We start from the raw sequence: 14881 nt of genomic DNA, 5'->3' as shown, positions 1-14881 counted from the left end.
ATCTTAAAAGTGTATTTTTCGCAAACTAACAGAAGTGTAATAGAACATTAAAATGACTTATAATTTCATTTTATTTTGTGGCAGTTATGCACGTGTATTAGTTTTGTTTTATTGTGAAGTACGTGTTTTATTTTAGTAAACAAGTTAAAATATTACCCAATGATAATATAATGATTCTGTCTGCAAGACAAACCTGTGTAATATCTTACATAAATGGCTCTTATAATATTTTGTTGAAAATTCATTAAGGCTTTTATCTAAGAACACAGAGCGTAGCTTTGCCTGTGAGTCTGGGTTTCCTGTACATTGTTTGATATTCACATCTAAATATATATATATATAACGTAAATAGATTTCAAGTGAATTGATCTATTATGGAAAGTATGTAATAAAATTAAAAATTATGTAAATAGGTAGTATTAAGTATTAAACATGACAACACATCATGAAATAATTATACATAAATGTTGTTGTTTAGTGTGAGATACATGATCCGATATTACATATCTATAGGAAATGATTAATTCTTTTAGAGCAAAACACTCATCACATATAAAATACTTACAATCACAATATAGAGTTGGTATAAGACTTATGCTATGCTTAAAGATATGAACAAATCAGTGACGTGATAGACAAACGTTGCGTTAATATTTTGAATATCACCAATTGACCCTATCTTATGAGGCAGTAGTCATGTACAGATGTATTGATTTTATCATTAAAAAGTATGAAGTACACTCTAATACAGTGACTATTACCTATTATTCGAAACCACAATGTTTTTAACGTTTGCATTTAGTTTTCAAACGATACGTACATTTGGTTTATGTTAAATACTTGCTTTTACTTACTAAACTTACTAATGTTTTCACTTCAAGTTTTATAATAAAGTCGTCTTGCTTAAAATAAAAGTAAATTAAACCGAGTTATATATTTTCACCCCTTAAGTCGAACACGAGTGTAACATTTAAGAAATGATAAATTTAAGCATTTCTTTTTGACAAAGTCTCATTTATTTTCTGTACGTCTTGTTTATAAATGCATAAAGACACTTTCCTGTAACATTTGATGCAGATTTATAAAGGGAACAGGTATGTTTTTCTTAAACATTTCTATGTTCATTTTAAGTTTTGGTTGTTGCATTTTGATAATTCAATTTTCTTTGAGAGATATAAAATACTATATAAGTTATATATACTCGTATATACAGTTTATATGGCTTTATTTAAACGGTAGTAACTTATTTATATATCCCGAGCTGCTAGGCAATGATTATATGGCAATCAGCCGTTTATAAGGTCATATAACATTTAAAATATTTTTATAACAAATTTATAATACAATAAAATAACTTTAAATGAAGGAAATCGAAAATTTATTCATAATATTACCGTAACCGTGAATATGGATTTTATAAACGTCCCGATAATCCAATGAAACAGCGATGTTTCAAACGTGCGGTATGAAAAGAAGTTATAAACTGTTTTTTTTTTGTTGTTTTTTTTTTTGAAATATTTAGGTATGACGATAGAACGGCGATGAAAAAATCTAAAATAAAATTGTAAGAACAGTTTGGTATTAAATAATCTGAAGAAAAAAAGGACGCACAAAAATGCTTTGATACAAAGTATATCTGGCACCATTTTAACTAGCTTAATAATTATTTGGATATATTTTAGATTATATGAAATCAAATGGCAAATGATGTTCAATTATGAACCAATCTCATATCAGTTTGCATGATGCTATATATTAAATAACATGAAATTAACCTGAAATCTGATATTGATTTGCAAAGATTCATAATTTGAAATAAACTCAAATATAAGCTGCTTTAATATTCGACTTATTGTTTAATATATGGGGAAACACTGTTATGTAAAAACTAAAAATTATATTTTATGTTCAAAATTTTACAGTAATATTTTACATTCAAGCGTTTTTTCATTTTATTTTCAGGGACAATTGAATCAAAGATGTTGTTGGCAGTAACCCTATTAGCATTGATTGTTCCATGGACTGTTGTTGAAGGCAGGGGTTGCTGGGCTGACACCAATAGTCCTGGTATTCCATGCCAGTAAGTAAACGGTTTTACCCAGAATTATTACGTTACATAATTTTGTACATACTATTTCTTTTATATTCTCTCGTTTTATGAGGGTTACACCTAAAGAATCATTAGATAAGGAGCAATAACGATCAATAAGCCCTCGCCTGTTGCCGGACGTTTTCGTTATATTTTGTGATTATTATTGACATTTGCGTGGGTACTTTCCACGTAACTTAATTTGACAAAATAGATTGATCGTACTAAATAAAGAGTTCATAATCCAAAAATTAGAAAAAATATGTTTGCCTATGTTTCTTTAAACTTTTCATTTAATATAATTCATGTACTTTTCTGAAACGAATCGTTTTACAGACGTCACGAAAATTATTTTATGTACCATTTGATTGGAAAGTATAGTTACAAGACAACAAAAAGGAGATAATTTCAACTATTGCTTGGTAATAGAAAAACAAAACTGTTCTGATAACTGAAAAACGAATAGCTCAATAGTATATATCTTTATATCTACTTCAAGCTTTTCTTGAATTTAAGAGAGACAGATATATCATTTCACTCGTATAATTTCAGAAATAACTTGGCTTATGAACCGTTTAATCACCAGAAAGAAATTACTTCACTAAATCTGAACTTAAAATATTGAAAAAAAAAATTCTTTATACATTTTGTATTAATTCATTTTACCAAACTGTTACCATTATAATTCATTTTGATTGTACATATGTATTGTCAAATTTAATACCGTTAACTTATTTTGATATTGAAGGTATGGCTACGACTATCCTGTTGGTAACGAACAAGGACTAGAGTACAGCGTCACGTCTTTATTCTCCTACACATGTTGTGATGCCCTTAGTTGTCGAGCTAACCCAAACAAGTGCGAGTTTGTGCACGTCGGTTGTGGACAAAGCATTGTAAGGCCACATGTGTCACAAATCACATTCGTCACAATTGTGAAGAATGAGATCACATTCGTCACAAATTTTGTGATGCATGTGATCCAATGTTTTAGACAATCACATTCGTCACGAGTTTAAAATCACAAATGTCACAAATTTGAGATAAATATTGTTTTCTTCAATGCTTTTCACTGAGTCACAAACGTCACAAATTTTTAGGACTGAAATCAATTATTGGAACTAAAACTACAGACATTTTTATCCCCTCCCCCGCTGATGAAATCGGGAGTGATGGGACTGTTTTAGCGTGTTCGTCCGCCTGTCAGTCCAGATTTAGTTTCCGCACTATCCGGCCATTGATTAGTTATTATACACTGTATATGGAATCATTTCGTTTCACGCTATTTTTTCAGCAACTTCTGGATGGATATCGATGCTGCAACTTTGTAGGAACCTTCATTCACAAACCAGTTGCACATATAACCAGCATATCTCCATTTCTTTTTAAAACAGACTTATTGCCCCTTGTTGTTGTTGTTATTTATAAAAACACTGTATATAGAACTATTGCTTTTTCTGCGCTCTAGGAATTTCAACGAAATTTAGTTTTAATATAAAGAGGAGATGCGCATCTCGAAAAATCTCGACGGGACACTAAAGGATTTGGTCCGACTTGAGGGTACGGTCGCTTATCTATGGGCTTCCGGCGGCGACTTTAGATAAACACATAAACAAACAAACAAGATGTGCATATCATCATCATCATCATCATCATCATCATCAGTATTTCCCGTTTGGCCGTTTAATACAGAGTTATGATCCATAATTTATTATCATTTATTGTTCATAGAAAAGCATTAATTCAACCCTATTCTTCAACAAATCTGCTGAATAATTTAAACAAAACTATGTGGGTACATCTAAATACCAAGCGGAGATGTGTATATTGACGGGCACTTACCCGAAGTTAAGACCCTGGTTGCTTAATATTCAGTCAGATAACTTAAGTATTTCATGTCTTCAAATGTTAAATATATCTAATTTTAATTGTGTGGGAACCTTCAATACAAAAAGGGCATGTGCATTATCGCCGTGACCTTGAGTGATATGGGCCCTTGATTAATTTATGGCTCTAAAACCGACTATTTCCCCGGAGTCTTTATTCGCGAATGTATCCTGCAATTGTTTAATTTTCAATCAGTATATGATGCTGTCGGCGGTAAACATTTAATTCAGCGAATTTGCTTGCAAGATATTTGAATGACCTCGTGTAATTATAGCTTCGCAAGACCAATCATATTCTACAAGAAATGTTAAGTTTTCTTTAAGTTTATTTATTCAACTTCCTTCATGATTCTCATTTAACCCTTTCCTTTATAGATATTACTGGTAAAATAACTATATGAACCGCGCCATATTGAACCCTAGATGAGCCGTCAGTACTAAAGAACTCTGATACGTAATATAGGAATAACGCATGTTTCTTTTTTCGTGTTAAAATATCTGTAGAAACCCAAGGGATTAGTTGGTACCCGACCCAACGTATCCCGAGGGTTTCAGCAGTTGTTATGACACGGAACAATCATTCGTTAAACGTATTCTAGCATAAAGCATGCATAAATCTAACACAATCCATACACAATCAAGCAACATCACTGATTTTCTGCGGATTGCACGGTATTGCGTGTATGTGAACGTGACGTTCATTTCCGTTTTAGTTAAGCAGCGTTCCGTTATTGACGCTGTGCCACGGAAAACGTATATCAAAAAGGTGTTTTAACAAGCGCATGAAGCGCTAGAATTCTCCTTGTTAAAAGACCTTTTTGGTCCTGTTAAAACACCCCGAAATCATGGTTATAACGGCAGTTTTATGCTAGAATATAAAGTAATGAATAACAACATGGATTCCAAGAAGACTAAAAGCAAACTCACATTGCACAATACTAGCCGCAATTATATAATACTAATATAATACTGCTAATAAAGTTCACGAATTTTCATTGGTTTAGAGGCGGGATATATTTATAGGTTATTACAAAGGTCTGATGTGCCTTTATTCGATTTTGGCCCACTAAAAGAGCCCGAGGGCTAATACCGATCTTGTAGACCCATATCGCATTAAGGCACACCAGACCTGTTCTATAACCTTTTTATTGCATGTGCTCATTTATGTTTTGGTTTTCATTATAGAATTAAAAAAATCGTTTGAAAAAACATTGTTCAGCGACAATGTATAATTTATTTTAAAAAGCGAGGGACTTTTGACGTCCGTCTAATGACGTTGACGTCATTTCCTCACAAACATTGTTTTTAATATATTTTGGCGATTATTTAACTGTTTGGAGATTGTTTTTCAAGTGTTTCTTCAAATTTTGCTTTTTTATCAAGATATATTTCAGTTAAACGTATTTTTTCTTATAAAATTGTCAATCTTTCCGCGTTTTTTTAGCAACCCGAAGTGGGAAATCGATATCGGCCCAACCGGAAGTCGGACCGATATCGATATTTGGCGCATCACGTCACCTGACAACAGTCATATTACATGGACAAAACTCATATACGTTTAAATTCACATTTTTTTTCTATTTATAGTGTTTGCCGTTGCGTATTATAGGTTATTACACAGGTTCTAGTGTGTCTGAATGCAAATTGGCCAAGAAGAGGTATTGGCCCGAGGCTTTAGCGGTCTCGTAGGCCAATATAGAGGATATTACATGAGTGTCTTTTCATATTGAATTTATTAAACGAGTTGGATAAAATAATAAATTGCGAGGCTCTGCCGAGCATTTTATTATTTTATTCATATCACAGGTTAAATTTTGGAGCCGATAAACCGAAAAATTGTTGTTATTTTGCCTTATAAACGCGGTAAAATCAAGCGATGTCCGCTAACGTTAAATGACGTCGACGTCAAAACGATATTATACTAGTTTATTGCATTTGTTACTATAAATAGACAATGCGACAGTTCTATGAAGACAATACAATGCCGACGATACGATATTGCAACAAGTTAGTACGATGGCGATAATGCAATGGTGGTGAAAAGATATTGGTATCGTGATGTCGACATCACAATATCGATTTATTGCATTGTCGCCCTTGTACTATCGCACTGATATAACCACGATTGTCCTTATGATATTCCGTGTATCACATATTGAAAAATAAACTTGTGACATTTGTGATTCGCCTGTTTAAAAATTCTCAATTTTGCTTGTGACGTTTGTGATTGGCATTTTTACCCGATTTTGGTCAATCACATTCGTCACAAAAGTCATTTGTGACGAATGTGATCACATTCGTCACAAATTCATAAAAACTTGTGACGAATGTGATTTGTGACACATGTGGCCTAACAAAGCATTAACGCAGTCCCACTAAAGTCGAAGGCGTTGCATTGGGAATTACCTGGCGTGGAACCCATCATGAGGTGTTTTGACCAGGGCTCTAATAAGGGAGCTTATTACAGTTATACAGTTAAACTTGTTCCAATTGATTAAGTATATATGTGCATATGTAGAGCGGATTGTTTATTGGTAAAGAATAAATATGTAGAAAAACGTAGTATTTATTTTCATTGTTAACATATATAAGCTGCTGTAACTTTAAAAATATGTTGGATACCTTATTGTTAAGCATTTTAATATTAGGGTATGAGATATATATATGGAGTATGAAAAGATATAATAATAATAATAATAATAATAATAATAATAATAATAATTATGAGTAATCAATAAAAGATGAAAACATACAGTTTCTTCTATATATGTGAAGAAAGTAGCAGAAAATTGAACCCGAGTTTCTAAAGAAATACATTTCCCGAACTCCATCTCTATACACTTCACACCTTTGGAATACCAAACAAATTGAATTTGCATTGTGCGTGCGTGCGTGTGTGTGTGCGTGTGTGTGTGTATGTATGAAGTTTTGAGTTAATTAAGTTACGATCTGTTCCGTCTAATAGAAATTGTTTTAAAATCAATGACTTGAAAAAAAACATCATCAGAAACAACAACAACAACATCAAAACAACAACAACAACAAAACAACTCACCAGTGTCAAGAAGATATATGGTTACCTTAAAAGTTGTACTGCTTTACTGGTTTGAATTCTGATCATCAAAAAAAAGACAATCTAATCAAACTTTTTCACAAACAATATCTTTTATCCCTTAACACTGTACAGATGTGCATTTGAATGACCAACCGCACCATAAGGAAAATGCGTACGAAAAACTTAAAAACATGGTTTTTTATTTTGGGCTTACACCACTAAGTTGAACATGTTGCAGGGTTGATTCGATATAACTTGTTCATGCTCCTACCGTCTATGCCACTAATTTTGGCTTAAATGATAGTTATAAAAATTCTGTATAAATGTTTTAATATAAAAGAACTAACAACAATCAATTTACATTTTTATATGGTAGTTTTGATGAAATAATAGAAAAATTCTAGATATACCTTTATAACAACATTAAAGAATATAACGTAAGATACATGGAAACTAATTGGTTGTAAGACAGAAGACAGACATATACCTTTATTACAATCAGGTTCTACAGATACATATACATGAGAACAATATGATTTATTCAATTTGACAAATATAAGATATACAGTATATGCACATGGCAGTTTGCACGCAGATTATGGTATGTATATAAATTGTGGGAAAGGGTTTTACTAATTTTTATTTTGTTAACGAAGGGGACAATTTAAGTATTTGATGGTCAACAAATCTTAAATTATATGTACAGTCACTTTAGCGTTTATACAGCAATTTAGACCACAGTTGTTTTCTCTCGGCCAATCAGAGTAGTTTAAAAGTGTTTGATATATCCCACATATCACAGTAAAGTGTTTGATATAACTATCATGTTTGTTTTCAACTGAAAGAAAAACCCCGTTATGTGCTCGCTTAATGCGGGAAAAATTTATATGTATATAATAGTTTATAGTGTAATTCCCTTCTTAAAAATTAACAGATAGCAATAGTCCTTTGACCAATTTATTTCGTCATTTTACAAGTATAGTTACTGTATTTGTAAATAAGAAAAAACAAGCAATAATGAAATGAAATGCGTTTATCAATCTATTTAAATATATATATGTATCTACATTTTACGACCGCTTTTGTGCTAATATTTTAGGCACTGTGCCTTGTGCATTATGCCCGGTTCACTCTTAATAGCAGACACTGTCGATGTACATTCATTTTCGGTTTGGGATGAGGGGATTCTACTGGTGGACAGGGGGTGCAGTATTCGAACGGTGACTGGACTGCGTTTGCAACGCTAAGGCAATGATATGCTTTAAGGCTTCAGAGGGACGTTTGAAATATTGTTTTAGTTCATGAATGAGGTAAAAAAGACAATGCAGGATGTATATAAAGCATACAACCAAAACACGAATCTATATGTCAAGTAAAATATTTTCAACTTCAGCCGGACAACCAATCAATATCCTGAACCCTAGGATTGTTTAAGCATTAAGGAAAATGTTAAATGAAAGTTACCTGCCCGTTTCTCCAAGAGCCCACTCTTGAGAAAAGCAGCCATCGCCCATGATTTCTGTCTAAGAGTATTTTTCGGTAAGCAGTTTTGCTTCTTGACTTCATATTCAAGCACTGTGTACGTTGTTATGTCATTTAATCATTTAAATGAAGAATCAACAGGAATAACTACAAAATCTCTCAACTTGAAAAATTGTAATAATATCACATTCAGAAATGTTAAATTCTTCCGAAATTTCTTGTTACTGCACCTTTGTGATGGAATGTAAAATCTATCATTCATAAGATTGTGTATACAGTAACTTATGAAAGAACATGAATTATGCCATTTTCTCGTGCCTTTTTACCTACAATAAGGCCAAATAGATTGAGTAAGAAATATTTGGATGTCCCTATGTCATTGTCGGAGAAAAAATCGTTTACGCATATTAAATCTTCACCTTAAACAGAGAAAACTACCTGTGGTCTAAGTCAGATAGATCGCTCGTACCAGTTGGATGTGAGATTTATCAACTCGCTTCGCTCGTTGATAAATCTCACATCCAACTGGTACTCATGATCTATCCTATACTTACGTAATACACATTCAAAGGGGCACTCAAAAGGTCAGTAGGTGGGAAAGTTTCCAATGCGTGGGTGTTTACAGTTCAGTAAACAAAGTTCATAGTAATTGAGGATCTCGTGCGACTTGTGAATGTATACACGTGGGTTTATAAAGATATTGTCCAACAATATGGACCTGGCACTTCATTAACTATCGTAAAGGTCATCTAATTAAACACTGACCAGTATCTATCGAATTCATCGATATGTTTGCTAACTTCACTCGTCATTGAGGTGTGCTGTATTGGTATAGATGTCCGATTACGAAACTGAAGATCTGTGGTTCGAATCCTTATCGACAGCACGTTATGAGTCATTTTTTTTGTTTTATCTACTTGCAAGAATTAATTTGAAATCGTTAAACTACGCCTGGTTTTAGAATACCTTTTAAATAAGTGGTGTTTTCATACACAATTATATTTTTTCATTTCATTACTGTATCTTCCTACGGTTCTCTTTGTGACATCATGCAATCGTATAAGCTTTAGCGCATACACGCTATCAAGGCAGTTATTAAAAATATTACAGTATACACAACAAAAAGGTTTGCAATAGTTTTAAGAGAATGGCAATTTAAAGATTAATATAAAAAGAAAATCGCTAAAATAGGATTCGAACCTATTTGTTTACGTCTACAATCTGCAAGTGAAATCACTTTACCGATTGCGCTAATAGGGATTTTTAATTTACACCATTTATAAAAATGGATATTTATATTCATAGATCGTAAAGTTTACGGAATATACCGACTACAGGGTCAAATGCAAGAATGCCAGGTCAATGTTGTTGGACAATATGAAATACACTTTATAAATAAAGAAATGAACGGATAAACACATGAGCTGAAAAAATAACAATTCATTCTTTTGACTGGGTAAGTTATTCAAGACATTGTTTTTTTTTAATTTGAAAGCAATTCAATAATGGCTCCCGGTTACATTACAGGTAACAGCTGAAGTACAGTAAAGTAACCAAAAAACAACAAATTGTAAGCATTTGACAGGTTAAACTGTTAAATAAGGCAATATTCTTCATAAAAAGTAAATAAATAAATTTAGCATATTAAAAGAAAGCTATTGTATTTGCTGTATCTAGGTTGTGTCTCATATAAAAGGAACAGGAATTTTTACTGAAATTTTATTGAAAAATGACATTATACGTTTAGAGAAAATAACAACATTTTTTAATAAAAGAGAATGAAATCGATTGCTTCAGTTCTTTGAATTTAAGTGTGTTCGGTCGATTGTAATATTAACTTGGAATTAGACATCTCCTTCTTAGACAAAAGAAATGGCATTTTAATATATAGTGGAATTCATCGGCAATATCATTTTGACAACATAACTAAAATTATTTACAAGCAAAACATGAATTAAGTGAAATAAAACATGGACTGGAAAAGATTAGATGCACATAGAGCAGGCACACTTATCATTGCTCCATGTTTCAATTAGTCGTTTAAACTTCATTGAAGTCAGATGTGCATCTAAGATCATTAGGTAAACTATTCCAGATTTTAGATGCTTCAAAGCGAAAACTCTTTTTTACCATACTTGGCTAAGCGTACTTTAGGTACATCTAATGTTTTTTGGTATCTAAAATTATAATTTGACGAACGCACATTAACAAGTTCTTGAATATACTTAGATGAAATAGTCACAGGGTGAGAAAAATGTGCAGCCTGACCGGGACTCGAACCCAGTACCCTAGGAATACCGTACCACGGCTCTGCCGACTGAGCTATCTGGCCGCTTACACATCTTCTCCCCTAAATAGAGAACAGTTCTGAACCGTGACATACTCCCCTTCTATATTGAAATTCGTCCTCGAATTTCACAGAGTTACAGAGCAATGTAAAATAATCTCTGAGCTATATGCAGTCACGGCCCAACGTTGGGCGCCAAATGTCACAGGGTGAGAAAAATGTGCAGCCTGACCGGGAGTCGAACCCGGGACCCTCGGAATACCGTAACGCGGCTCTACCGACTGAGCTATCCTTCCGCTTACACATCTTCTCCTCTAAATAGTAAACAGTTCTGAACCGTGACAAAATGCTGTTAAGATGCTTGAAGAATACAATTGCAAGTTGTTTAATTCTACTGATATTGAGTGATGGCCAGTTCAGGCAGATCTTTATAGGTTTCAGAGCTCTATGTCGAAGTTTTTCCAAATTGTTTGTATTGTCTTTGCTACAAAAATGCCAAACTTAAGGGCAGAAATTAAAGTTAGATCCGATAAAACTTTTGTACGACATATATAAGAATTTTTGCATCAAGATTAAGTGGTTGATACATTTATTTCAATTGCTGACTTTTTACAAACACTTGAGATATGAATATCAAAATTTAATAGGGAAAATATTTCAATAGCTAAAGGTTTTACATGAGATTTAGAAGGAAATGGCTTTTTGAAATAAAAATATGTATCAGGTCCGCCATTATTTTCTCTATTTCAAAGACTACCTCTATTCTTTATAAGATTTTTGACCTTGTATTCGTTTCTTAAAATGGTTAAACTTTAGATAAATTGTTTTAATTGAAAAACAATTTAGACTGGACGCCTCGTCTATTTTATTGTTGACTATGCAAAAATCTTTATCACATTCAGAACAAATAGTTTATGGAAAAAAAATTTGAGAAAACAAACTTTTAATAAGTTCTTTGGGTCTTTTAAATAGTTAAAATTTGAGCCGCGTAGAAAAAAACCAAATAAGGGGTTTGCGCCAGAGGGACCCAGACCACCTGCAATGCGCAGTCTGATATGGATCCATGCTGTTCGCTTACAAACCCTATAACAAGTAGAGAAACTGATAGCGGACAGCATGGATCCTTAGCAGACTGCGCGGATGCGCAGGCTGGTCTGGATCCATGCTGGTCGCAAACCTATTATGTTGGTTTTGTCGTGACGCGGCTCATTTAGTTCCTTAAACAATTAATAATACCCTCCTTTTCCGATAGATTTGTACTTTATGTTTGTAGTTTATGTTTATGCGCATGCAGAAAACCTTTATTAGCAAAACATATCTTGAAGGAAATGCCTGAATTATCTATTTATGCTGACATATGCACGGAATATAAATAACAACTAGTTGTTTGTTTTATTTTAACATTGCATTGGACGTTTAAACAGCAAAACCTTGATACATGTATCAAGTAAATGACACTTTTTGACAATTCTTTAACAATAAGGATAGTGTGTCATGGAAGATTATATAAATATAGCTGCAAACATTTTATTAACTGATTACTTCAGAAGCTTTCCTGGAAACAGGTAAGAATGACTTTTTCTATGATCTTCCCTGGAAATTTTTAAAAAGAATTTAATAAACATGAGTTAGAAATCGATAACTATTCACAATTGTTCACAAAATGAAATCGTTTTTAAGCTATAGTGTTTGATGTTGGTGAATTGAAAATGAATTAGATAAATGAACGTATTTTGTCAGAATTTCAGACGGAGCACTTTTACTTTTGTAGTGTAAATTATTTTAGACAAATGCTGATGAGTGAAAATTATTTGTATGAACACATCTGCGGATGTTTCTGAATTTAAAATGTTGAATTCTGCTTAAACCGGTGCTAGGGGGCGTGGACGGTATCTTGCACTTTCCAGTACCGTCCATGAACAGACTCAATCAAAGAACATAATAACCGAGCGTGCAATATTTTCAACATTGTCGTTTTGGGCTTTCTTTTATTTCACTCTATTTTATATTGGAAAGCCAGAGTACAAAATAAGCAATGCTTCCTAGATAGTTGACATTTTTCTAGATTTCTGTATCAGTACCATGAATTTTAATTGCTTAGTTTCTTATGGGTTCGCATATGTTTGCGCTATTATTATTTTATATACATTCTGTCTGTCCTGTTTAGAAATATATATACATTTTGTTTCCAGATTTTTTTTAAATTTGTTTAAAACAAAATGTCATATCATTTGCATATTGTGTTATATAAAAAAAATGAATCGCTTAAATTTGATAATGACAAAAATGGTAAATTTCTAGAGAAAATAGTGTATAGAATTTTTGATAAAAATGATTACTTTCAAAATTATAATTTCATTATCGTACGTCTGACCAAAAAGAATAAGTTTCCAGTAGAATATATTGTTTTACCAGATATTTAAATAAAGAAATAGAAAGATGCATACTCAAAAAAATATACGCACTTACATGTAATCAGTAAGAAGTGTAATCGGGATTATATAAAAATTACATACTCGGTTTGATTTAGTATGTGCAACACCCTTCATGCACTCCAGCACCGACTTAAGCAATATTCTATAATACTATACTCAACATCACTAATTTCTCCTTGTTTCAAAGCGTTGAATACCGTGAACTAAGAGGAGCTCAGTATATATACTATAATGAAACGACATAATACGTATTTAGAGTTTTGTACTTAATTACTCAAAATATGACAATTATTTATAGACAGTTGTTGCCTACAAACAGCAGACGACAATGTTGATGTTATTATGCCTCATAGCAGCTTTGGGTCTTGTTGAATGCCGAACACAATGCTGGGCGCCCCCAGCACCGCCAGGGAATGAATGTTTGTAAGTATTTTGTAAAGTATATACTTTATTTACCATAAACATCATGTATATGTTTGTTTTTGTTTTTCTGAATATAGCCGTATACATATGAACATATTCCGAGTTCATTACACTTTGACATAAATACTATACAATCATAACAAAATGTTTCGACTAATTGTTGTTTCTTTAGTAATTAATTGTTATGCAATTAAATGTCCAAATCTGCGGAATTAAGATAGTTCATAAATAACAAATATATCTATGATTATCATATCTAAGGTATGGTAAAGAAATACACGGCGGAAGAAATCTCGGCATACACTATATCTTCACCTCAAAGTTCACTCGGATATGTTGTCAAGCATTAGAATGTCAGTACTGGGGACCGTGTTATTTCCGGGACATTGGGTGCGGACAAAGTATCAATGGTCTTCCAATAAAATCAGACGTATTGCGCTGGGGTCAAAGAGATGTAGAACCCATCATGAGATGTTTTGACTCCCATGGAGATGGTGCCTGTTACAGTTACACTGTTGAACTAGTTATTATTGATTAACGTTGTGTTAGTACCATAACACCAATAGCAAATAAAAATGTTGTTGTCGAAAAAAAAAATAAGTCAGTGTTATGGTTTAAAACTGTTTTTGCTGTTGTTTTTTTTGTTGTTGTTAAAAACGTAACAGAATGGCATTTGCTTTGGTAACAATAAATTAATGGTAATAAAGGAAAGAACACTATCAACTTGTTTTGATTTTTAGATTTATGAATCAACTAAGTAGTGCGGTTTTCTTTATGCGCATTAGTACACTGTATATTGAAACTATCATGGTCTTAGGAATTACGTGAGAACGAAGATATTAGGCTTCTCTTGATCTATATACACCATAAATATAAAACAACTGAGTGCAGGGCAAAGTTGTGAATGAATAAAATCTATGAACTTGACCTCAAAAAACTTTAAAATGGTCAAATGTTTTAACGAAGGAGAAAATGTTAATTAACTGTAAATATAAGACATGAAAATCACTTTTGTTTAACAAAGACTGTTAGAAAACACAATTTCTTCTTTAGTTCACCGAGAGGCTTTTCGTACGTATCTAAGTATAACCCTAAAAGACGATATATTGTGTTGTCAGAGTTTGTAAATCAAAGGGCTGCAAGCTCTGTGGTATTTTCTGATCTCGTACGGTATATCTGTATAAGTTTATTTTTATACACTATAATTTTTCTTGCAAGAGCGAT

General features: G+C 32.6%; 1 protein-coding gene and 1 long non-coding RNA gene across 2 annotated transcripts; both read left to right on the top strand.

Annotated features, from left to right (window-relative positions):
- The first annotated feature begins 954 nt into the window (after nucleotides 1-954).
- Nucleotides 955-6537, top strand: LOC132718006 (insoluble matrix shell protein 3-like). Its single transcript, XM_060701614.1, has 4 exons — nucleotides 955-1094; nucleotides 1963-2080; nucleotides 2838-2985; nucleotides 6339-6537. Exons 2-4 carry the CDS (start codon nucleotides 1980-1982, stop codon nucleotides 6471-6473), a joined length of 384 nt encoding a protein of 127 aa, XP_060557597.1. The 5' UTR covers nucleotides 955-1094; nucleotides 1963-1979; the 3' UTR covers nucleotides 6474-6537.
- A 5608-nt stretch (nucleotides 6538-12145) lies between these two features.
- On the top strand, nucleotides 12146-14254 carry LOC132718005 (uncharacterized). The gene is made up of 3 exons (XR_009624023.1): nucleotides 12146-12364; nucleotides 13533-13657; nucleotides 13919-14254. It is a non-coding gene; the product is annotated as an uncharacterized LOC132718005 (long non-coding RNA).
- The last annotated feature ends 627 nt before the right edge of the window (nucleotides 14255-14881 follow it).

The sequence above is a fragment of the Ruditapes philippinarum genome, unplaced genomic scaffold (genome assembly GCF_026571515.1).
Source record: "Ruditapes philippinarum isolate M1 unplaced genomic scaffold, ASM2657151v2 ctg1075_1_1_1_1, whole genome shotgun sequence".
NCBI classification, from domain to species: Eukaryota; Metazoa; Mollusca; class Bivalvia; order Venerida; family Veneridae; genus Ruditapes; species Ruditapes philippinarum.
The sequence above is the reverse complement of the archived record's forward strand: the minus strand, read 5'-3'. Positions and strand labels throughout refer to the sequence as shown.